Source organism: Crinia signifera, chromosome 8 (assembly GCF_055691185.1).
Source record: "Crinia signifera chromosome 8, ASM5569118v1, whole genome shotgun sequence".
Taxonomy (NCBI): Eukaryota; Metazoa; Chordata; class Amphibia; order Anura; family Myobatrachidae; genus Crinia; species Crinia signifera.
The window spans coordinates 76,687,914-76,713,984 of NC_139224.1; the positions used below are offsets into that span (position 1 = coordinate 76,687,914).

The following is a 26,071-nucleotide window of genomic DNA, read 5'->3' on the forward strand; positions in this document are numbered from 1 at the left end:
GGACTTTTTTTACTTTCTTTCAGTTTGCCTCTCCGCAAACACAAGAAAAACCCTTTGCCTAGCTATAATTTCCAACAGCAAATGTATAAGCAATTAACATACTTAAAGTGGCAGAGTCATGGTGTGTGGCTTATGCCAGGTGGGAGGTGCTAGGGGTGTGGCCCACAAGGGTGAGTGTAGAGCGGCAAGTTCCACCACTCCCTAGGACCACTTTTAAGCACTGTTTATTTAGATCATGGGTCTTCAAACTGTGGCCCTCCAGATGTTATGAAACTACAAATCCCAGCATGCCTTGTCACAGTTTTGCTATAAGGGAGTGTTAAAACTGTGGCAAGGCATGCTGGGATTTGTAGTTTCACAACATCTGGAGGACCACAGTTTGAAGACCCATGGTTTATATGGTGTCACAGGGGATTCCAAGCACCCAATTACAGAGTACATAAAGGAATAAGCAAAACAGTGACTTACAGTAGAATACAATAGAGGACAAGTACAGGGTACATAAACATTGCTGCATCAGCAGAGGACACTGGAAAAAGTATCAGCATGGCAGAAAAAATAGGATTTTAATACCTACCGGTAAATCCTTTTCTCGAAGTTCTTATGGGATACAGGGAAGTCGTTCATAACGATGGGGAAAAGAGTATATCCGAAGGAGACAGGCACATATAAAACTTTATACTGGGTGTACTGGCTCCTCCCCTCTGCTCCCCTCCCTCTAGTCAGTTAATAGAAACTGTGCCGAAGGAGAAGAACAATATGAGAGGAATATGTGTAATATTTACCGTGGTGAGATTCATCCAGCACACCCAACATACATTCAACATACATAGACCACTGTAGCGACCACAGAACATGGGAAGTCTCAGGGCCTTAGAACATGTCAATCATTGACAACAACTGTGTTCCAACTGGAACATCTTAATAAGAACTATCACCTAAGTGACAACAGACACTCGTGAACAGCTAAGGTACACGATGTAAACAGTAAGTTTACCTTGGTAACCTACACCCTTATGCCCGCAAGGAACAAAAGGTAACAGAAGGACCCAGTATTGGTCCACATCTCACCAAAGTGAGTAAGGCAAAACTCCGCACAGAGGCGGGCGCCCTGTATCCCATAAGAACTTCGAGAAAAGGATTTACCGGTAGGTATTAAAATCCTATTTTCTCTTACATTCTTATGGGATACACGGAAGTCGTTCATAACGATGGGGATATACCAAAGACATCAGAACGGGCGGGATTGTGCGGAGATTGCCGCAGCACCGCTTGCCCAAACTGAGTATCTTCAGTGGCCAAAGCATCAAATTTGTAAAACTTGACAAAAGTGTGTTGGCCTGACCATGTGGCGGCTCTACACAATTGTAAGGCCGACACTCCTCGGGCAGCCGCCCAGGAAGTCCCCACTGAACGAGTTGAGTGGGCTTTCACCCCAGCAGGCATAGGAAGCTTTGCTACCACATAAGCCTGTTTAACGTGCAATAGACTGCTTAGAAGCAGGACGCCCGATCTTTTGGGCATCATAAAGGACAAAAAGTCCATCAGTCTTGCGAATTCTCGCTGTTCTCCTGATGTAGATCCGTAGAATCCTTACCACATCCAAAGATGTTGGCACCTCAGAATGAGGCCCACTAGCCGGAACCACAATTGGCTGGTTCACATGGAACGCAGACACCACTTTAGAAAGAAAACGCGGGTTAGTGCGTAATTCTGCCCTGTCTTCATAGAAGATCAAATATGGGCTCTTGCAAGTTAATGCCCCTAGCTCAGAGACCCTCCTAGCCGAAGCTAGGGCTAGTAAGACCACCGTCTTCCATGTCAGATATTTCAATTCAAATTCCTCCAATGGCTCAAACCAGGAGGATTTTAGGAACGTCAGAACGACATCCAAGTCCCATGGTGGAGTAGGGGCCACAAAAGGAGGCTGTATATGCAATACTCCTTGCAGAAATGTCTGCACTTCAGGTATATTAGCCAGCTTCTTTTGGAAAAAGACAGATAGTGCAGATACCTGCACCTTCAAGGAGCCTAAACGTAGGCCCAGGTCCAGACCTGATTGAAGAAATCTGAGAAATCTTTCAAGTTTAAACTCTGATGGAGTAAACTTTTCCTGTTCACACCAACCCACATATCTCTTCCAGATATGGTGGTAATGTGCAGCCGTTACCGGTTTTCTTGCACTTGTCATAGTTCTGATGACTGAAGTGTGAAATCCCTTCTGTGTCAGGATCTGCCACTCAACTTCCAGGCCGTCAAACGCAGCTGTTCCAAGGCCTGGAAGACGCACGGGCCCTGCATGAGCTGGTCTCTTTGCAGAGGTAGGCGCCACGAGTCCCTTTGAAGACTTAGAAGATCTGGGTACCACGCTCTTCGTGGCCAGTCCGGAGCCACAAGAATCACCTCGGCTCCGTCTCTTCTTATCTTCCTTAACACCCGAGCCACTAGGGGAATCGGTGGGAAGACATAAATCAGGCTGTGGAACGTCCACGGTATGGAGAGGGCGTCCACTCCTTCTGCCTGAGGGTCTCTCGCCCTGGAGAAGTATCTGGATACTTTCCAATTGTGTCTTGATGCCATCAAGTCTACTAGTGAGGTCCCCCACCGAGCCACCAGGGCACTGAACACCTGGTGGTGTAGACTCCATTCCCCGGGATGGAGCTCGTGGCGACTGAGGAAGTCTGCTTCCCAGTTGTCCACCCCGGGTATGAATATGGCAGAAAGAGCCTGACAGTGACTCTCTGCCCAGGACAGGATCTTTGTTGCTTCCCGCATGCAGGGTCTGCTCTTGGTCCCGCCCTGCCTGTTCAGAAACGCCACAGTAGTGGCATTGTCTGATTGGATGCGGACCGCCTGTCCGCTGAGGAGAGGGGCCGCCTTCAGAAGTGCATAACACACAGCACGTAACTCCAAGTTGTTGATATGGAGGCGTGTTTCCCATAGGGTCCATTTGCCCTGAAAGGACTGGCCCATGGTCACTGCACCCCATCCCAGGAGGCTCGCATCCGTGGTGATTAAAACCCAATCCTGGTTGCCAATCCGACGCCCTGCTTGTAGGTTGGGCGTGTGGAGCCACCACTGTAGTGACAGTCTGGTCCGAGATGACAACACAATCCGCCGATGCATCTGGCGATGTGAACCGGACCACTTGCTCAGGAGGTCGAGCTGAAAAACCCTGCTGTGAAACCTCCCGAATTGGAGAGCCTCGAATGAGGCAACCATCCTTCCTAATAGGACAATGCACTGGTGCACTGTCACCTAGGGGGGGTTCAACAAGTCTGTGACCAGCTGTTGAATGTCTACAATCTTGTCCTGTGGCAGGGACACTCTCATGAGAGCCGTGTCCAGCACCATCCCCAGGAACTGGAGTCTCTGTGAAGGGATCAGAGAGGACTTTGCTAGGTTCAGGAGCCAACCATGACCCGACAGGGTCTGCCTGGTAATTTGTAAGGCTGCCTGCAATTCCTCTGGTGACCGCGCCTTTACCAGCAGGTCGTCCAAGTATGGTATCACACAAATCCCTTGTTTCCCAAGAACCACCATCATCTCCGCCATCACCTTGGTGAATATGCGCGGGGCTGAGGACAGGCCGAATGGCAGTGCGCGGAACTGATAGTGATCGTTCAGCAGCGCAAACCTCAGATATTTTTGATGAGGGGACCATATTGGGATGTGAACTCCCCCTCCTCCAGTGCCGCTATGACAGCCCGCAATGACTAGATCTTGAACTTGGTTACAGTCAAGAAAGGGTTCAGGGATTTTAGGTTCAGTATCGGGCGTACTGACCCGTCCGGTTTTGGGACTACAAATAAATTTGAGTAATAGCCCTGCCCCCTCTCCAGGGGAGGGACCGGGGCGATTACCCTGGCCTGTACCAGCTTTTGGATTGCTTGCTGCAAAACCATTTGGTCCTCTGGGGACGCTGGGAGGCCTGATTTGAAAAACCTCTGAGGTGGCTGAACTGCAAACTCCAGCTTGTAGCCTTGCGTAATAAGAGCCTGTACCCAAGAATTTAGGCACGAGGCTTCCCAAACATGGCCGAAGAACGCCAGTCTGGCTCCCACCTCGGCCGGAGCTATTGGTGGAGCCCCACCGTCATGCTGCGGGTTTACCTGCAGCTGCCCCGGATGGCCGCTCTGTGGTGACTGAAGCAGAAGGCTTCCTGAATTTAGCTCGGGAGCCTCTGGCAGCATTAGAGCCACCCCAGGCCTTTGGATGGAATTTAGTTGCCCGAAAGGACTGCTGGGAGTGAGATTGGAAAGGATGCTTGGGCGCCTGTGGGTTTGATGGCAGGAATGTGGACTTCCCTGCTGTGGCTTTAGAGATTAACTCATCTAAATCACTCCCAAACAACCTGCCGCCTGTGAAGGGGAGGTTTTCTACACTCCGTTTGGAGTCAGCGTCAGCTACCCACTGCCGCAGCCAGAGGGATCTGCGCCCCGACACCGCCATGGCTGAGTTACGGCCGTTAATGGCTCCTAACTCCTTCTGCGCTTCACACAGAACTTTAGCTGTGTCCTGAATATGGTGTAATTTTTCAGACACCTGCACTACTGTCATGTCACCCAGAAGACCTTCCTGGATCTGGGAGGCCCACGTGTATATAGACTTAGCCATATAACAACTTGCTAAGACAGGACGCTGACACGCGCCACTAGCAGTAAAAATGGACTTAAGGGTATTTTCAACCTTCCTGTCCGTGGCGTCTTTCAGTGAAGACGACCCTGGTACTGGAAGCACTATCTAGGCGAGACACAGAAGAATCAACCTCCGGTGGCTCCTCCCACACCTTGCGTCCCGCAGGATCAAAAGGGAACGTGGCTCTAAATTTCTTAGCCACTTTAAACCTCATTTCTGGGTTTTTCCATGCTGACTTGAAAGTATTTTCCAGGTCAGACTGCTCAGGGAAAACAACCTGTTGCTTTTTCTGAGTAGCAAAGAAAGCATCCCCTTCAGAGGACTCAGCTAAGGGAAGGTCCAACACCTCCCTGATTGCCATAATTAATGGCTCTGTGCCCCTGAGCAGCGACTGTGAAGCATCAGACTCCTCATCACCCGCGTCTGCATCTCCAATATCATCATCATCATCATCCCCATCATCTGCCCCAGATTCATGGGTTTGAGAGGGGGCACTTCTCTTACGAGTTTCCCCAGGGGTAGGAGTTATTATATCAACTCTGGCAGAGACGATAGCAAGCTCCCTCTGCACCCTCTGGGTCTGTGCTGCTGTAGCAGTTAACTGTGTAGTTACAGTTTCAAGCATGGCTTTCATCCCTGCTGCCCAGGCAGGCTCCTGTGAGCTGTCCTGTGTGCTACTCTGCGGTCCAGTAAGTTGTGGGGGAACCCCACTACTTTGTGGGGACATACATGGCCCACAAGTAACTTGTGATGAAGATGCTGGCACAAACTTATCACTGCACACCATACATGTAAGTTTCCTCACCATTGTGACAAACAACAGTCTCCCCTCACACACAGAGCAAACACAGTGGATATGCAGTGTGATTTATACAGATAATTACTATGTGTAGTTACTATCTGATTTTGTATAGCTTAACAAGCTAGTGGGGTGGTGTACAGAGGGTAATGGAGGGGACCAATACACCAAACAACCTTAGCTCTCCAATTTTAAGAGCTGGTAAAAAGTACAGTAATCTTAACAGTACTTTACAATGTATGCAGGCAAGTGTACAGGTACACAAGCGCTGAAAACCTGAAGCTGTCTCTGCAAGCAGATTCCCTCTGTTCCACACCGCTGAGGAGTGTCTGGAGCAGTACAATGGCGTTTCCAGCAGCCAGGGAAGAAGCAGGAAGCAGGTTTTGGTGCCCTCACAGAGCTATGGTCCCACTCTGGGTAAGCTCCGCCCAGCGTAATGGCGCCGGAGCTTACCTGCGTTTTATACTTAGACTGACATTGAAAAATGGGAAGGGGGGGTGTTGGAGTAGATTGCGCTGCTGTTATTAAACAATTGATTTAAACTATAGACACATTAATGGGTGGCATAAGATTGAATGAGTAATGGACACACTGTTTAAATTTAAATTATTTTATATGGAAAATAGAAAAAAGATATACAAATTAACATTTATAGACATAAAATTAATAAAACAATTTCATAATTAGGTGTAGTTATATATATAAACAATACACCATTGGTGGTATCCGATTGAATAAAAATTAATAGAGATCGTTAGCAGCAGACACTTGGTAAATTACTAAGCTACAATAAATTTGTAGAATATTCACTTAGTATAGTGAAGAAATGTCCAGGACTGAGAGTCTTAATTATGGACAGTAGCAATAGTGAAAATAAGAACACAGGTAATTTCACATATGCTCACCCTTGGATGTATAGAGTTTAGAATTGGAGTTACTCCAGCACTTTAGTTGTCAGGTGTTACGTTATAGCTCTTCACAAATGTAAAGCTTTAGGTGCTCCTCTCAGCATATGCCAGTATATCCAGCCAATGGTTAGGTATAGAATTTACCTTCGCTTGCCACAATGGGGAGGAGATATTGTATAGTGTGGATGTCCAGAATCTCTAGTGCAGAGTGGGCACACTGGGTGAGACAGCTGATGGCCGGCAGCGTGGGGGGATCCGCTGCACTTCAGCTGATAGATGGAGATGGGAGGCGATGGTGCGGCGGCAGGTAATACCTGTGCTGGTGACGGAGCCGCTTGTCAGCGCCGCGTACCTGCGGCTGGAGATGATGCCGGTGTATGGCTGCAAAGCCGCCCGTGGTATATGCTGGCTGAGCGGGTGCTGTAGTAGCAGCTGGCAGAGTCCGGTGGTGAGCGGGAACGCCGCACTTATGCCGGCTTGATGGTAGAAGTGCACGGCAATATCGAGCTCCAAGGAGATGTTGGAAACAGCGTGTAGCGGCAAAAGAGCAGCAGCGTGTAGAGAGCTGCGCTTCAGTTTGTGGGTTGACAGGTGTCTGCTTGCGTGGATCAAGTGGGTATGACGTCAACGCGTTTCGTCCCCTTCAGTCAAGTGGGAACTTTTTCAAGACGAATTTTTCATTGAAAAATGTCCAAACCTCTCTGGTAACTGCCCTGGACAATACAGGAGGCAGTACCCTGTCCCAGTGTAGGCAGGGGGTTGCGCGGTCCTGTGCAGGGCACCGCCGATACCGCCGCCGCCATCTTGCCGCACCGTTACCCGGGGACCCCAGGGTAATACTCACCACTGACGTCTTCAGACTGGACTAGGGGTGTGCGGCATGCCAGGGGTGTGCGCGCTGCAGCGCAATGCCCGCGGTAACATCACCCACTCAGGATGGTGGTCCTGTGGCAGGGACAGCTCGGGACCATGAAGTGGCCTGCAGCTGAACCCTTCCCCTAGTCTCCCACGACGCAGGACTGCTGTTAAGTCCAAGCAGCCCCAAAATAATAAAGAAATTAAACAGAAGATAAAACTCTCTGGAGCTCTTCCTGAGGCACATTTCTCAAACTGACTAGAGGGAGGGGAGCAGAGGGGAGGAGCCAGTACACCCAGTATAAAGTTTTATATGTGCCTGTCTCCATCGAATATCCTCTTTTCCCCATCGTTATGAACGACTTCCCTGTATCCCATAAGAATGTAAGAGAAATGCAGTATTTGGTGCCATCAAAGATGGTTTAAGAGTCATAGTTGCCTACTGCATTCTGCAGGAGACTCCCTGAAATAGCAGCAATCTCCCTCATTTCACCTAGCCCACATTACACTGTTACATTTTTTTTTTGGGGGGGGGGGGGGAGGGGGAATGAGAGACAGATACATTTACATTGAATCATCAGCACCATTTCCCAGCACTTTAGCAAGTATATTAGCTCTTACTAACTGCTTTGGGGCTCATCTACATTTGGATATATAATTTTAAAAGATTCCTCTCAGATGTAGCAGTACACACCCACGTTTCTAGGGGCCACGTTCACAATCTCTTTTCACAATCTCTCCATATATGGAACTAGACACGCCCTTTGAGTGGAGCATGACGCCCCCTCAATGAGGCACTGTGCAAATTTCTATTACCCTGAAACTAGTTTTCAAAAGTAGGCAAGTATGGTTTAAGTAGAAGAGAAGGAAAAGCATATGAGGGAAGAGGGCCCTGCTGGTAGGAGCTTACATATGAAGATTGTCCTTCACTGGAGAGCCTAAACCAATCCCTGAAAAATAATCCCATACCATTATCCCTCCACTACCAAAACTTCACAGTTGGCATAATGCAGTCAAACAGGTAGTGTCCTTCAAACCCACACTCAACCATCTGACTTCCAAACAGAGAGTCACTTCACAGAAAAAGTTTCCACTGCTCCACAGTTCAGTGTCTGCCAAGCACTCCAACCGTTGCTTGGCATTGGACTCTCCAACTGTTATGAAACATCACATCCCAGCATGTCTTGCCAAAGTTTTATCATCCCCTAATAGAAAAACAGTGGCAAGGAATGTTGGGACTTGTAGTTTCACAACAGTCACAGGTTGGCCATGCCTGCTATATACAAAGCACAAAAGACATTTGCCCCCATGCAAACAGCCGCTGCGAATGGACCTAAATAAGGTCCAATGTGCTCACAATGTACACACTGGACCTTATTCTGGTCTGTTTGCATCCAACGTTCACACGGGGACCAATGTTTGGCGTATGCACAGCCACATTTCTGCGCATGTGCATACACCGGGTGCGTGTGGCCCTGACAAACAGAATGGGGGGCATGGGGTGGCGGAAGATAGTCCCAAGCTGCTGCATATGACTAGTCATCTCACAATCCATTGTATGCACCTAAACGGCATCCTTTGATGCATCCACCCATAAACTAAACAAAGGGAACTCTTTTTCAACTAAAGGTACTCCCGAGTCTGCGGGTATAGCTGGGGTGACTTCAGTGCCAGAGTTTCTTGAAACCAGATTCTGGGTGGGATGTACTAAAGCGAAAATGCTGTAAAAACCCTGTTTTAATGCACTAAAATCTGGCGATATCCTATAGAAGCCTTCTCTCCGCATCGCTGTTTGAGAGATCCATCACAGATCCCCCCCAGCATGCCCCGCGGCCGGCTGCACTGTGCGAATGTGCACAGGGACTGCCAGGTCTCAGACTTTACATGGAAGGACCCTGATATTTGATGCACCCCTTAATTTATCCATCCAGAGGTTTAATAGCGCTTGGATCTTCAGCAAGCAAAGTGACAAAGACCACATAATCTCCAGCTGGTTGCATTTGTCCTATAACCGTTAATCAGCTCTGAGAACTTTGGGTGAGCGCGTTCATAGGGGATGCTGGTCCATGCATCAATCTTGAGCTGCGGAGCAGGCTGGGACCAGCGGTATGGCCGAAAACACGATTACAGACATTTGCCTTCCCACTTGGTGGACATAGTCTGTCTAAAATAGCCACCTCCTGCACCTCTTCTTGACTACTACCCCACGCGCGGTGGTTTGCAATTACACATTAGAAAACCGTGGAGGGAACGCTCACCCACCTCCTGCAGCTATTCCAACATACAATGGTCAGTTAGGCAACAGCGACCTAAGTTTCACCTTTGAATTGATCTGGGAGAGGTAACAAATTGTAATTGGTTAACATATATGCTGAAGTCATCTATATGAGATCAAGAGCAAAAAGTATTGAACTATTCATCAGAATTGCAATATCAGTTCTTAAAGGGAAAGGACAACACAATTGGGATACAGGGCGGGATGCTGTAACATCCACGCCTCCTGTCCACCGCACATCGCCAGCTACCGCTGACCTAATTATCGCATATGCTGTAACATATGCGATAATTATGGCAAAGGACAGCTTAAGAGCTGTCCTTTGCGATCTTGCTGGCGATGTGCTGCGGGTCCCGGCGGCTACCCCCTCCCTCCATTACCCGGGGCTGCTGCTGCCTGGGTGGCCTCTCCTCCTTCTCCCTGCACCCGGAAGAGGATACAGTGCAGGGAGGAGGTCACAGGTCCAGGCAGCAAACGCTGTGCTGCCTGGACACAGCAGGTGAGGGGGGGGGGTGTCAGCGCGAGGCGGCGGGGGTCCGTTCAGGGCGGAGTGGGTCGTGTTAAGAAGCCCATAGGCTTCTATGGGGTATCGCCAGCTTTTGCCGTGCGGGTTTTGCTGCATATCAAAATGCGGTAAAAACCCTGATAACGGGGTTTTTACCGCATTCTTGCTTTACAGAATCTCCCCCATAGTCAAAGCAGCGATGTTTTTTAAAATATATTTTTTATTGAAATTTTTATTTGATAATACATATATATATATATATATATATATATATATATATATATATATATATATATATATATATATATGTGTGCAGAGATCATTATATTGTGTGTTCGATTGGGGTCCTTTTTAAGATATCTGTACTGTACATGCTTTCACAGGCTGCTGTTTTTTTTTTTGTAGATTAACTGTTGATCATTTTCCCAAAAAACTTTTTTTAAATATATAGTGCCTGAGAAAACGATTTCTTCCATTATACTATACTGCTAGGTTTCACTACATTATGCTAAAATAATAATAATAATAATAATAATAATAATAAAAAATACACTGTATTAGGGGGCAGAAGAACTGCTTGGTAACATGGGTCAAAACAGTTACCATGGAGGCGTGCAGTAGGGAGTTTACAGGATATAGCTCTATTAGCACTGGATTTTATCATTTGAAAATATAAAAAGAAAAGGATTTATAAAATGCTTTTGTGTAATTAAACAACCCTAGTCATCCCTGCTATTCTCTTTTCTCCCTGTTGCCCCCTGGGAAACGTTACAGGTGCTTGAGTTGCCGTTCTAGCCGGTTGCAGAACAGTTTTTTCCCATCTGTTAATCTGTTATTTTGTGATATATGAATGTTGAATATGAGTATTTCCTTCTCTTCTTTTCTTCCTTGTGAATTTCACTTGACATTTTTTAATGTTGTAGTGACAAATTATTATTCTATTCTAACATTAAATAGAGTTCATACAATTAAGAATTTAGGTGGGTATTCAATGTGTGCCGATATTTCCAACAGTTGATTTTACTTTTGACCTATTCCAGGGCTCGACAAAACCCGGGGGCCAGGTCGCCATGGCGACCAGATTCTGCTTCCTGGCAACCAGATTTGGCAGGAAGCAGAACCCCGGGCAGAGTGGTGGCTGAAATTATGGACAGCAGTGGGCCTCGCAGTGGGTTATAATTAGCGTTCCCACTAGCTTCATTTTGCGGGGCGCTGCGCCCTGCCCGTTTTTTTCTGCTACAGGTTGAGTATCCCGTATCCAAAATGCTCGGGACCAGGAGAATTTTGGATAACGGATTATTCCGTATTTCGGAATATTTTAATATTTCAATTATGTATTTTGAAGTATCTTGCATGTATGCTGTATAAACACATAAAATACACACAAATATATTTTATTACCACACAAAATACACACAAATATATTTTATTTGTTCAAAAAACAAGGTTTCAAGACATGAAACAAAATTTGTGTACTATCTCAGATATTGAATTTGAATGCCAAGCAATCATTTTCTTGCACATATATAGTGCCAGTTACATATCATGTCACCAGTAGTGCTGTTACAAATGTCCCCAGTGAGTTTTTAGCAAAAAAAAATATTTTTTTTTCACTTTCTGGAATGTATGGTTTTCGGAATAATTCGGATAACGGATACTCGAATACGGGATACTCAACCTGTACTTACAAGTGCCCTTGTGCCCGGCCGCTGATAGGCTGACAGCCTCACTCATCAATAGGTCAGGACGGAGCAGCCTGTGGCTGGAAGAGCTGACACGCTGCTAAACTCAGAGCAGCGTGTCAGCTCTTCCAGCTACGCCCCACCCCCACGCCATGCTGACAGGCCACTCACCTTCTCTGGTGAGAGCGGCTGTCAGCTGTAAAATGTATCTGTCTTCCCCCCTGCCACACTGACACGCCGCAGCTCTCCCATGTACCTGCTCACTCTGCCTCCTCTCCCACTCAGCGCAGCAGCGTGTAATCGCTGTGCGATCTCCTCTGCTCAGCTCAGCAGGGACGGACTGGCATGTGCTTTAACTGGCCGCAGAGAGACCCGGCCAAACAGTTGGCAGGGCAGCACAGCCTGGCTGTAGGGACTCGGGAGGTATAGTCTATATTTTTCATGTGGTGCCAATTGGAGCGCGGGTGCCTGACGCCAGGGTCAGTGATTGGCTCCCTGGCTCACGAGCTGGTGCCAGATTTCAAATGCCTGCTGGGGTCACCCAGTGTGGTGGGAAAAGAGCGACCTCGACTTCTCCCCCCAATAAGTAAGGAGGCAGCAAAAGAAGAGGCCAGGTAGTGGTGGTGAGTATTACTGCTGCTGGGGGGTATTATACTGTATGTGTTTTACTGCTGGCATCAGGGCACTACTGTGGACATCTTGTCGCGCTGCGGACCTTCTCTAATACAGCGGCAGCCGGGAGAGGTGTGCACCAGTTTGCTGGCTGCCGCCGGGCTGGCTGTTGTATTGAACCATATAACCCACCGTGGGGCCATCTTCTTATGTGTCTGCTAAATGGGGCACCCGAGGCTGCTGTAAGTGCTCCTGATAGGATAACCAGCCACGGAACCCGCTGCTTACGCAGAGGCTACTGGCAGCTCTCCCTGCCAATCTCTAACTCCTGGATCCTCATCCATGATCCTGCAGTGGTGCCCCCCCACCCCATATTTTTTTTTCCTCGATCTGCCCCTGCCTGGCATCAAGCCAGAAACCCATAGCAATGAACATGTAGGTAAGCAGCACTTATGTGGCATAATGTGTCATGGGCATTATGGCGTGTGGTATTATATGTCATGGGCATCACAGTGTGTGGCATAATTTGTAATGGGCATTACTGTGTTTGGTTTACCCTGTACTGGGCATTACGGTGTGTGATATATGTAATGGGCATTATTGTGTGTGGCATAGTATGCAATAGGTTTTATGGTGTGTGGCATAATGTGTAATGGGCATTGTGGCATGTGGTGAAATATGTAATGGGTATGTGACATGTAATAGGCATTATGGTGTTACTTTTTGGCGCACACTGTCACTATTTTTTTTCTGGCTCCTAGATTTTTTACAAATTTGTCAAGCCCTGACCTATTCAATCTATCCGACCATCAGAAATTCAAAAAAGTAAAAAAAAAAAGGAGTAGGAAAACACATAGATTGGCAGATCCACTTTTTTTTTTTTACTAAAATGGATGTAGATTCTGCAATTAAGCCTCCCTTTTCTACAATGCCATTTAATCTGCATGTAGTGGTGCGTGCGGGGGGGGGGGGGGGTGTCTGAGTACCCAGAAACCCCCTGACAGACAACATTTTTTTTAAATGATATTTAAATGATAGGGCTCTGTCCTGTCCTCACTCCAAGTACTTGGCGCTGCTGCCCACTGCCTATATATATATATATTGAGCCTGACTGACTTGTTTGCAGTGATGTATCCCGTTTCACCATGATGTATGGACGGTTGTATTATACCTTCGCTTGCTGCAAAATGATTTCACTTTTTTCACTATAAAGACTTCTCTTTTTTTGCAATGGTGTGCCAGCCTCTAATTGTCCATCTACAAACTTTCTACATGTTTTTTTGAGCACCCGCCTGGTGTGTACTGGTAGTGTGCAAATTGCTTCTGCTCGGATATATATATATATATATATATATATATATATTAATATTAGTGCTGGGCAGCTTAACGTGCTATTATTACATTAACACTATAATGCTGATAAATATTTTTTGAACGCATTAATGAGCTGAGGGGGAGCAGCGACGCAGAGGCGAAGTGTTTTGCACAGCATTGTAGAGACCCTGCGCCCCTCCAAAAATGACTGCCACCACAGAGAAGACACGCTAGAGGTACTCCTGCATCTCTAGTGTCTGTCACACTGACAGATGCTAGCAGCTGTCTCCTTTGCAACGGTGGCCATTTTTGGTGGTGCTCTAATGCTGTGGCACCACTCCTCCCCACAATAAAAACATTTAACCCCCTTGGGCAATGAGAATTTACCTCCCACTGGGCAACGAGCATTTACCTCCCCCTGGACAACAATCATCTACCTCCCTATGGCAATGAGAATGGAACCCCTAGCAACAAGCTTGTAATCCCCTTGGCAATGTGCATGTAGGTAAACGGCACCAACAATGAGATTAATTGCAGAAAAATCATGTGATTAATAGCGTTTAAAAATTTTATTTGTTGCCCAGACCAACGATTGGGATACCGACGGTCAGTATACCAATGTGGAAATCTTGACATCGAAATCCTGAACAGTCAGGATCCCAACCAACAGGGGCTATTCTCCCTCATAGAATCCAAGACCCCCATAGAAGCAGAATAAAACCTGTGGCAAGCGCAGTGAGCCACAGAGCCTGCAAGGGGATTTTTTGTGATCGCCCCTCTGTCAGAATACCGGCAGGTGAGATTCTGACGTTTGCATAATAACCATCGAGATCACCCCTCTCTGGAAACCCCCCTTACAAATCCTGAGTTTGCCCCTGGCATGGGAGAAAATACGTCCAAAAATGGCTGCATTGAATAGGTAAACAAATTGAATACCCACCTTAGAAGCCAACACAGGCATTTTGAATAGCGAATTGAGAACTTTACAAAGTATCTATAGATTACAAGAACAGTTTAGAACAATGTCTTTTTTTATAAATTCTCATTAAACCGAGATTAGTGATAGACAAGTTATTATACAATTCTTGGATCTAAAATCTGGTCCTTGTTCTGCTCTTTCTACACTAGAGTGACTCTTCCATTGCAGCCATTTTCGTAAATGTATTTTCAGCAAAAAAAGAAATTGGGAAAAAAATCCTCAAAAAGCATCAAAATTGGCCACAAATCCAACGACAAATTGACAAAAAAACACATGGATTGGCGACTAATATGCAAAATTTCACAGTGATTTATATTTTAAATAAATGCTAACCAGGAGAAGGCAAAAGTGAACAGGAGTCAAACTATTTATCACATTTGTTGCTGTTAGGGGCGCCTAATGGAATTCACAATTACCAAATGTAAAAGATATAATGTTGAGGATGTATGCATTACAAAGATGATTTATAATATGGGGTTGCAATGGTTCACAGTATTTAAACATATTTAGTGATTGACATTTTTAGATTTTAATACTCTATGTTGAATTAAGATTTAGAAACTCTGTTGCTAACAGGAAAAAGGCCGGAAATAATTCTGCTGCATTGTCTACATGCCAGAAGTGCTATGATGGCAAACAATGGGTTAAGTATCACAGGCAGCTGATGCAAGCATATGCACAAGCAGAAGATGCTGCTGCCTTGAGGTCTTGGAATCCACTGTTTCAATTTAGAAGCAGAGGTAAAATATTCATGGAGTAGCAGTTTTAGGTCTTGGCCAAGCCCTGAATTGAGGGTAATGCAGCACAGCTGAGACAAATATGAAGCTGTATTTGGAATGATGTCAGACTGTTTCACCAGACGAAGAGAAGAACTCCAGGAACATAATCTGGAGTACAAATTTAAATAAAACACGGTACTCTTTACCTAGCACGGCGCCCATCGAATGCACTAAAAAATCGGGTGCGATGCGACCGACGCGATGCCCGCGATTTCCCATAGGGAACAATGTTAAATGTCTCAATTGACCCGATTTTTCCATAGGAAACAATGTTAAATGGCCCACAGAGGCCAAATAGGCACCCTGAAGTGTGAAATGGCCCCCACAATTGTTAACGCCACCCCACGATCAACGTGAACCCGAAGAGTGGCGAGCGCAGCGAGCCCGCGAGGGGCGGCGGTACGCGTCCTACGACCATTTCATACCCCCACTATCCACGTCGGCGTGGAGTTGAGAATAGAATAGTGTGGCGAGCGCAGCGAGCCACTGAGCCCGAAGCGTGTCGAGCGCAGCGTGCCCCGCGAGGGGACGCGGATACCTGTGAAGCCCGCGAAGGGACGCGTTTACCTGTGAAGGTATCCGCGTTTTGGGCTCACCACACTATTCTATTCTCAACTCCACGCCGACGTGGATAGTGGGGGTATGAAAAGGTCGTAGGACGCGTACCGCTGCGCTCGCCACGCTTCGGGTTCACGTTGACCGTGGGGTGGCGTTAACAATTGTGGGGGCCATTTCACACTTCAGGGTGGCTATTTGGCCTCTGTGGGCCATTTAACATTGTTTCCTATGGAAAATCGGGTCAATTGAGGCATTGAACAGGAAAATCGGGTCAATTGAGACATTTAACATTGTTCCCTATGGGAAATCGCGGGCATCGCGTCGGTCACATCGCACCCGATTTTTAGTGCATTCAATGCCCGCAATGGCCACGATTTTTTTACCTGCGATGCCCACGATCAAAATCGTGGGCGCCGTGCTAGGTAAAGAGTACCTAAAACACTAACAGTCAGCCATGAACCACATTCGATACAACTGATGTAGTGTCAGAAACAGCTGCAAAACATTCACTGTAGTTCTCTAGCATTGTATCTTGATTTGTCTATTATACCAATTGATATCAGGATATGTTTTCTTAATTCAAGGGTAAATAAACCTTTCTAAATGACAACCACTATATGAGTAGTATGCAAATAATGTTTTCAAGTGTATCATACCCTCCAACTGTACCGATTTAGCCGGTACAGTACAGTTTTTTCACGGTCTGTACCGGCTAAATAAATGTGTACCGAATGTACCGTTTTTTGCGAACAGGAACTTTATCAGGAATCAAAGCGCAGCTGGCCGGTGCAGGGAACCACGCAGGAGAAGACACTGCAGCTACTGAAACAACTAGCGGTAGCTGGCAGGCATGATAGATGCCGGCACAGCCAGAGACGCCGAATGCGGCCAGTGGAAACTACATATCCCATAACGCCTGCCACTTCCGGCACACTACTGCAGGGTGGGCATTAGCGCTGAAGACTACATATCCCACAAGGCCAGAGGCCAGCTTCCGGGGATGTTATCACGGCTGAGCGCGCGGGTTGTTCTGTCTTCAACAGTTCTTCTGCCTGTTAGTTTTTGGGGCAGAGTCAGTCAGACCGCTGGGAGCTGATAGGTGAGAGCTGTGCTCACAGTTATGCTGGGTACACACCAGGACGACTAGGGCACGATTTTGTCAATTTAGATCCAATTCCGACCGGTTGTATGCAGATTGTATGTACTTTTGTGCGTTTTTGTCATTTATTTGATCCCATTCTGATCCGATGCGCGTACACGCCACTCGTTTGGTCACATCTTTGGTCCTACGTGCTGCAGGTAGGATCCGTCAATCCCAGGCCGACCGACCGTCAATCGCATGCAGATCGTGAGTGTTTTTTGCCGCCTCCGTCGGCCGTCTGTCGGTGCGTCCGTCGTTTGATCCAGCCTATTTGAGTGGCATTTCCTAAACACTCCCCCGGCGCCATGTTTTTCCACATAGCAAACAGTGCTGGCGCAGCAGTTGGACTCTTCTTCTTGTCTCATCTCCCAGAACAACAACCTGGTATGTTTGCACTCCCAATGCTCTCCTATGCATGCCCACTGTTGCCACCAATGTATATAGTGTGTATAGAGCACTGGTTTGGCAACCGTGCACCCGACCATGTCACTGTTTGCTCGGGTGGGCCCCATGTGTGTGTGTATACATATAACCATTGTCCACCATTGCAGTATTCCATGCACTCCTCTCTGCTAGGCCCCATTCACCTGTGTGTGTGTGTTTGTGTATATATAGATATATACATATAACCATTGTCCACCATTGCAGTATTCCATGCACTCCTCTCTGCTAGGCCCCATTCACCTGTGTGTGTGTGTGTTTGTGTATATATAGATATATACATATAACCATTGTCCACCATTGCAGTATTCCATGTGACATCATCAAAGAGCGTTGTGGAACGCACACCGCCGGCTGGAGATGATGATTCCGGGAGCTTGTAGCTGCATTATTACCCTTTGAAGTCCCATAGAGTGTCGCTCACTCCCTGGTTGGTTATATATATATATATATATATATATATATATATATATATATATATATATATATATATATATATATATATATATATATATATATATATATATATATATATATATATATATATATCAGGGTTGCCGACTTTTTCTGTCTCCTCTCCGGGAGAAGCCCGGAGAGGAGACTTGCAGCTGCAGTTCGGGGGGCGGGGCTTGAGCTTTACATCATTAAGCCCCGCCCCCAGGATGGTAAAACCCCCCAATTCACGGATCTTCGTGGAGGGGGCGGGGTTAAAATGACGCGATTTAGCTCCGCCCCCTCCTGAGACCCGCGGATTGACGGATGTCAATCCAAAAGTATGGGGAAAACGACGCAATCGGGGGGTGGCGTGGGGGTCCCCCGGAATCCGGGAGGGTTGCCCACCTTTCCGGGGGGCCGGGAGGAGGACCCGATTTTCGGGATCCTCCCGATAATTCCGGGAGGGTCGGCAACACTGATATATATATATATATATATATGTGTGTGGAATGGCGCACTTCTCAACTTTAGTCCATAATATATTAAACAAAGTCCATAACTTGGTGTTATTCTCTTTATTAAAAGTCTTTTAAGACAAAACCTACTGTTCCAACGCGTTTCCCCAACAAGGTGCTTCCTCAGGGGTATCAGAGGGGTATTTATAGAATAACGTTGTAGTAAAACTACAAACAAGGTGGAAAGTCTTGCTGGGCCAGACAAGTGAACATGTATCCAGGTGACCAATTGTAGGGGCGATCTACTTGAATACCCGCATTTATTACCCCAAAACAACTCTTACTACTAGAGGCGGGGCCATTTGGGCCAGTTATCAACTGATTGAGACAGTAGCATAGGCTGGGTGCCCTTCTCTTTCGGCTTAGAGCAGGCATGTCCAAAGTCTGGCCCGGGGGCCAATTGCGGCCCGTGCTGTCACTTCAAGTGGCCCGCAGCCTCCAGCCTGAAGCAGGCAGAACCCCTGCTACTACAATCGTATATCACCCTCCTCTGCAATCAGTGGCAGCTGTGTGCGGAGAGGGGGGCAGCAAGGGGGAAGCTTGCTCCCATAACATGTAGAGCGGAGGAGGGCGGCAGCGGGAGCCCAAGCATTGGTCTCCTGTGCTTGCAGTTCCTGCTTTGCCTCTCCATCCTCTGGCTCACATCCACTGGGGGCCCCTTGTGGGGGCAGGCAGGGAGACATACAGTCAATGGGGGCAGAGTGGGGGACATACAGTGCAAGAGGGGCAGGATGGGGCACATAGTGAATGGAGGCAGAGTGGGGGACATACTGTAAATAGCAGTCATACAGTGAAGGAGGAGCAGGCTGGGGGACATACAGTGAAGGAGGGACAGGCTTGGGGACATACAGTGAATGGAGGCAGTGATGGACATTCGGAGAAGGGGGGCAGGCTGGGGGACAGAGTGGGTGCAGAGTGGGGGACATGCAGTGAATGGGGGCAGATTGGCGGACATACAGTGAATGAGTGGCAGGCTTGGGGACATACAGTGAAGGGGCAGGCTGGGGGACAGAGTGGATGGGGCAGAGTGGGAGACCATTCTGATGTGATTAATGGTTCAAAGAATGTCGAGGCTGAATGGTCGGCCCCCACACATTTTCACCTTACCAAATCTGGCCCTCATCGCAAAAAAGTTTGGACACCCCTGGTTTAGAGGATAGAATCGCACACTTTCCATCTTGTTTGTAGTTTTATTACAACATTATTCTATAAAGCTGATACCTCTAAGGAAGCCCCTTGTTGGGCGAAACGCGGTGGGTGAAAACAGCATGTTTTGTCTTAAAAGACTTTTAATAAAGAGAATAACACCAAGTTATGGACTTTGTTTAATATATTATGGACTGGGACTGAAGTTGAGAAGTGCACCATTCCACACTTGCTCTCGTATCTTTTCTTAACTCCCCTCAGCCAACAGGGGTATTGTGGAAACAGGCAGCAAACTAATAATTTTTCAGAATTTAGCGCGGAAATGGAGGTGTGTGTGTGTGTGTGTGTGTGTGTGTGTATATATATATATATATTATATATATACACACACACACACACACACACACACACAAAATAAAATACATATATACATCCTTCATTCTAGTGCAGTTTAGTGACGAGTCCCAGCTGCTCCAGAGTGCAGCCTCAGGCCAGCCGACATCACAGCAAAGCTGTGTGTGTGTGTGTGGGGGGGGGGGGGTAGGGCAGGTACAGTTTACAGGGCATGATATCGGAGACTGGGTCCGGGGACACACGCACTTTTTTTTTTTTTAGATTTAGTTGGCAGGCCGGGGCGGAAGGAGCGGGGTGAGCAGGAACCTGTCAGCAGCAGCAGTGCCGCTACACAGCTGAGTCAGACCTGAATCAGCTGTGCAGTGGCGCTGCTGCTGACAGGTTCCTGCATCCAATCTCTGTGGCCACCTTGTCGCATGGCGCTGCCCTGCCTGCACCTCCCCTCACAGCTATCTCCCACAGAGAGCTGCCCAGCAGCAGTTAATATAGACTGTCTCCGTCTACAAACAAAACTTGGTCTGTCAAGGGGGGTTTCCAGCATGCGTCACTGAGATCTGTGCAATGCTGCCACTTTGTATGTATTTGGTGGCCGTAGAGGCTGCCAAATATGAATGGATACGAATGGCTAGGACATTGGAAAATATGAATGAGGAGCAAAAGACAGCTTTGTAAATTTGTTGTATTCTCCATTTGTATTTCCGCGTCCTATATAACTAATCCCGTTTGTGCATTAATCAGCCGTCTTAGTAAAATTCCCCCTTAGTGTCAGTATTCGGTAATGTTACCATTGTCATTACTAGAAGCACATTCGGACACCAGCCATCTAGGCTTAGCACTTAACCAAAAGAACAAAGAAGCAGCGCTGGAGTTACAATGAATACAAGATGAATTGAATGTAAAAAACCTTTATATATAGTGGCAATATTTAAATGACATTTAGCCACAATCACATTACACAAATAAACAATAAATAAACATAAACATGAATATAAAAAAGGAGGTCTCACTCTATGGTTGGATCTGGATCTGCTTCCCAGTAGAGCAGTTTTTTGGTTCCATTTAACACTTAACCAGTCTTCGGACAAATCACCAAATTTCTGGACTATCTACATACCTAATTGCAGCTTCTGATTGGTTCTTCCAGTTGTGAGCTCTGACTGTGAGATACACATGTTGCATCCCCCACTCTCTCCATAAACTCCAGCTATAAATGTAGTATCTGAGTATTTTTTTCAGTAGGTGGTAGTGCAGTTTTGTTAAAAGAACTCATAAATAAATAAATAGAACTAATTGTACAGAGTAGTGAAGTCATTAAGGTGCCCATACACTTGTCTGAATTGGGCCGATTTAATCCAATCCCGAAGGATCGGGCCGAGAAATCGGCATGGGACCTTGCATAGGACCCAACTAAAGGCCGGTCCTGCTGCCCATCCGACCTCCGACTCGGCCACTCTCCCGGTGGTAGAGAACGGGGTCGCATGTGATACATCGCATGTGAAAGGACTGCATGTCATACATCACATTCCTGAACCTGGCAGCTATGGGGGGGGTTGGATGGCCATACACTTCTGTGATACATCGCACTAGTGTATGGCCACCTTTATTTGAATCTTTATTTTGAAAAACAAAGACTTAAAAAACAAATGCGAGGGGGTGGGGGCAAATTCCTACCAAAAGTGCTGTATGTGTGTCTGTGGATCATGCTTAATCATAACGCATAACCCAAGAGAGAGAATTTTGTAAGTGGCTTAAGCCGGGTACACACTATGAAATGTGTGCACACAGCAATATTGCCCATCACAGGGACCCAGCATGGATACAGACTTGCTGATGTCAGTGGTGGGGGTGGGGGGGGGGGTGTTGGAGCGATGGGGAGATTGGTTCATACAAGAGAGGTTATTTTTAACTATGTGCTGGAGCATGGCCCTCATTGGGAATAGTTTTCGCTACAGTTGCCAACTGTAATAATACATTTAAATGTAAAATCAGAAATGTTCTGATATACAGTTTAAATATATACATATAGGAAAAACTTACATACTTCTCAATTCTCCTCCCTGTAAGATGCTCATTATCAAGCCCTGCCTCCACCCAGGTAAACTGCTGTGGAAGGATGACATGAATATCCCCTCCCTACAAACAAGAAAACGCCAGTGATTTCCCCTCCACCATGCTCACTTCGCTAAAATTCGTTCAGGAAGCGAGAGATCTGCCTTCTCTTCTGGGTGTGCAGGAGACTACCCTAAAAATTGGAAGCCTCCCACAACTTAAACAACATAGACAAGTTTACCCACCTTGGCTATCTAAATAGCCATAATGCTAGCTCTTATTGGGAATTTTGTTTCACCTGCCTTATGCAGGAAAAACCATGTCTGCAATACGCAGGCTATTTTCACTATTGTAGTTGTGAATACACATAGGTCAGCGATGTGTATTTGCGTGAAAAGTGAACATTTTTGGGGATGTTAAAAAAAAACTGGCTAATTGAAAAGCCCATTTAAAAAAAAAAATGAAATAAAAAAAACCTAAAATGGTTATAACCACTTATTTTTCCACACCTGAATTTTTTTTTAGGAACCTCACTTTTAATACATATAGGCCTTGAGTCCTTTTAGAGAAAGAGCCTATATAATTATTATTATAAGTTAGCTGGCTCCCAAGTATACTGCATACATAAATATCAAATTGTACCTTCCCCTTAGAGGACAGCACTATTCAAGGGCAAACTACTCAAAACACATATACAGCAGTGTATCCCATTCCCCCAACAAATTCTATGGGGTTGGGTTACCATTAGGCCTGTCACTAGGAGGTCACTGTCACCCGTCACACAGGCGGTACAATCAATCAATATCTGTACTATTTATACAGAATACATTTGCATAAATCAAGAGTGGTAAAATAAATATAAAAATCAATGCAAACTGTTGTCCCTTGTAAAAAAATAAAATAAAACAAAACTATGGGCTCAGTATGTTTAAGGTTTGCTTAGAATAAAAGCAGTGGTACATTAATACATTGTAAAACAGCAGTTCATTAAGGACTTCCACTATGTCAAAGGAACATTCTAAATAGAAAATAAAAATAAATGGGAGTATTATGAAACTACAATAAACTTTAAAGAGATGAGCAGGGGGTGATAAAAAATAGCAATATCATTATGTTAGTGTCTCAAGATCGTAATAAAAAGACCATGTAATGAAATAAAATGGTTAATCCATTTTTCGGTAGAAGTACAGTAATTCCTAAAATCATCATATACAAAGATAACAAGAAAAAGAGAAGGCCAATTGACCACACAATAGTACTGTACAGAAATTAGGCCCTTAACATGATTTAAGAACACATTGAACTAATGCTCTGTTACAGGGATGGGATATATACATGGAATAAGTAAATACAGAGGACAGGATCCCTACATACAAAAAAGGAAACCAGCAGAATGGACATACCCTGTAACGTGTACACAAGTGTGGCATTTTTTTGTCAAGAAAGTAAAAAGTAAAATTCATATATTATATTCAGTATTAAAAGTTACATATGGCTAATGATCTAAATGAGAGGCCTTACCTGCACAACTGGATATGGATATTCCATGCAGTATACGCCAAACATGTTCCTGTCAGAGCCCACACTGTGAGCAACAAGCCTCGGCGTGGCGTCCACTTTCACAGATATAAAGGAAGCTAGTTACCAGATAAGGATTTCACTAACCAGTCTGAAAAAGCGGAAAGCTGCTAACATGTGTGGAGCAAAGAGAAATAAGGCACAGGAGGGATCTTTCGCAGCCAGCGCTTGCCAGAAGAAGCAGAGAGATGAAGAGACCAGAGCAGTCTAGATCTGTATGTGTATGGGACAGCTGGGCTGGGAGAGAGGAGGGGTACGGGATGGGTGGAGGGGGAGGTAAGGGAGACAGGTGGCTTGATCAGAGAAGAGAAACCCCTTTGGCCATGCGTGTGCCTGAAAGGGACATGGAGGGAGGGATGGATGATGAGAGGGGGTGGATTAGAACAGGAGCTTTGCTATTTGCAGTGTGAGACGTTCTGTAGGACTTACACCTCTTACATTCAATCACAACTCCTTACTCAACTATGCTCCATATCAACTCAACACCACCTGCCCCCATCTCCTGACAGCTGCTATGGGCATTGGGGCGACAAAAGGGACAGAGCTGCTCCCCCTCCTCTCCCCTCCCCCTATCAGCTGTTCAAGTCAAACTCACAAGGATTAAGCGTGACCGGACGTTATATGGGGTGGGTTAATGTAGAGTGGTAATGGTGTAAGGAATTTCTTTGACAGACAATGGCAGGTGAGGCATTGACGTATAGTGAAGAACGTACATAAGCTGTGTCTTCAGTCTTCACCAAAGTCTCCTCTATCCCTTTCAGCACATTAAGGGTCAAAGCTAGAAAACCAATTTAGAACATGTTACCTGCTCTCAGTAGTCAGTACATGTGCTGCAGCTGATTAGACTGCTCTTTTAGGCTGCTTATACTCATAAAGCATGTACATGATTACAGAAAATATATCTTTGTGCTACTGCAAAAAAAAGATTGGTCTCTGTATAAAACAATGCTAATCATTAATTTTTTTTTACTGTTTATACATAACATTTTGGTGTAAACCTTGTAACAATATGTTGTCCTATTGACAAAGGGTAATATTGTATGTGTGAAAGCTCACTATTTTATCATGTATGTCCATGTAAATGGAAATAACTTTTCTTTTTCATCAGCTATATTTCATCACAAGCAAAAGCACATGTATAGCCATCTCTACAAGTAAAGAAGCTATTTTACTAGAGCAAGAATGCAGTGTTCACCTCTAAATACTTAGTCAGCACAAACCATGGAATCATCTCAATATGCAGAAAAGGAGCAACTCCCGCAGTAAAATCCCAGCCTCTCAATTCGATAACAGCCTGTCACAACCATCTCGCAAATAGGCTTACTATAGAAAGGATGATGTTGCTAATAAACCCAGGACTGTGCAACTACTGTATCAGGGCCGCCAAAAACCTTAGTGAAATATAACAATGGAAACAAAAAGACTATACAACATAAAAACAAACAAGTTTTAATAACCTTCTGAAGATGAAGAGGTTAAAATTGACTTGTAGACACAGAGTAAAACGATTATTCCCTTTATTTCATTGCGTCATCTCTGCATCACTAGTCACTGCCAACTCTTGGGTGTCATCCTCATACCATATGGATTATGATAAACTTAATTCTTGTTAGCATGATTAAGAACTCTCGTGGTCTATGCTGCAGTGACCATCATTCTTGGTTCTGCCCTTGTGCCAGAGACAGCTATGTACAGTGTGTACATAGCTGTCTCTGGCACAAGGGCAGATGTGTTAAGATTGGCAGAGCAGATGATTTTTGTCCTCTCAACCCAGTTATTGCACAATGTGTATGCAGTACTCCAGGAAGATTATTCATTACAAAACAGTCAGCTCTGCTCATCTTTTTGGGCCTGCTGCATAAAAGTTATCCATTCTGCCTGATATTTCATTAAAAATGACAACTTTGATGATCTTCGGTATGTACTCATTAAGATCGGAATGATAATTCAGTATTATGTACATTGGATGTTGGATATTGTCTTGATCCTTTCAGCTTAATGCTGGGTACTTACTACACAAAGGGGCAGATGTATTAAGCCTTAACAAGAGATAAATTCAAGGGTGATAAAGAGAGATAAATGTCCAGCCAATCACATCCCAACTGCCATGTTACAGGCTGTGTTTGAAAAAAGTCAGTAAGGAGCTGATTGGCTGGACATTTATCTCACTTTATCACCCTTGCATTTATCTCTTGTTAATACATCTACCCCAATGGACCTTATTCAGGTCCACACGCAAAGCTGCAAATTCCTTTGGTTTAAACGCCGCCTGCATGAACACCACCGTGGGGCATGCCGAGTTTCCCGGCACGCGAGTGAATGGAAGTTTAGCATAAATTATTTCTACAGTGCATGTAAATCTAAGACACTTTCTTTCGCTCAGAAGCGGCAAAATGAGAAATATAATTTAAAATATCACTAATGCTGTGTACACACGGGGGATATATATTGCTCTGCCATATATTGCTGAGCAATATATGGCTGAGCAATATATTGCTCAGTTTCTAC

General features: G+C 45.7%; 1 protein-coding gene across 3 annotated transcripts in view; it reads right to left on the reverse strand.

The window, feature by feature from the left end:
- Window positions 1-23,840, reverse strand: part of RBFOX2 (RNA binding fox-1 homolog 2) — a 190,953-nt gene extending 167,113 nt beyond the window's left edge. For 2 of the 3 annotated variants that reach the window (XM_083156683.1, XM_083156680.1), the window contains exon 1: window positions 23,507-23,837. In XM_083156683.1, the coding sequence (XP_083012809.1) occupies window positions 23,507-23,551 (45 nt within the window). In that variant the 5' untranslated portion in view covers window positions 23,552-23,837. Of the gene's footprint in view, window positions 1-23,506 lie in introns of all 3 variants that reach the window. The other variant, XM_083156681.1, reaches the window with a different exon arrangement.
- Window positions 23,841-26,071: the final 2,231 nt, after the last annotated feature.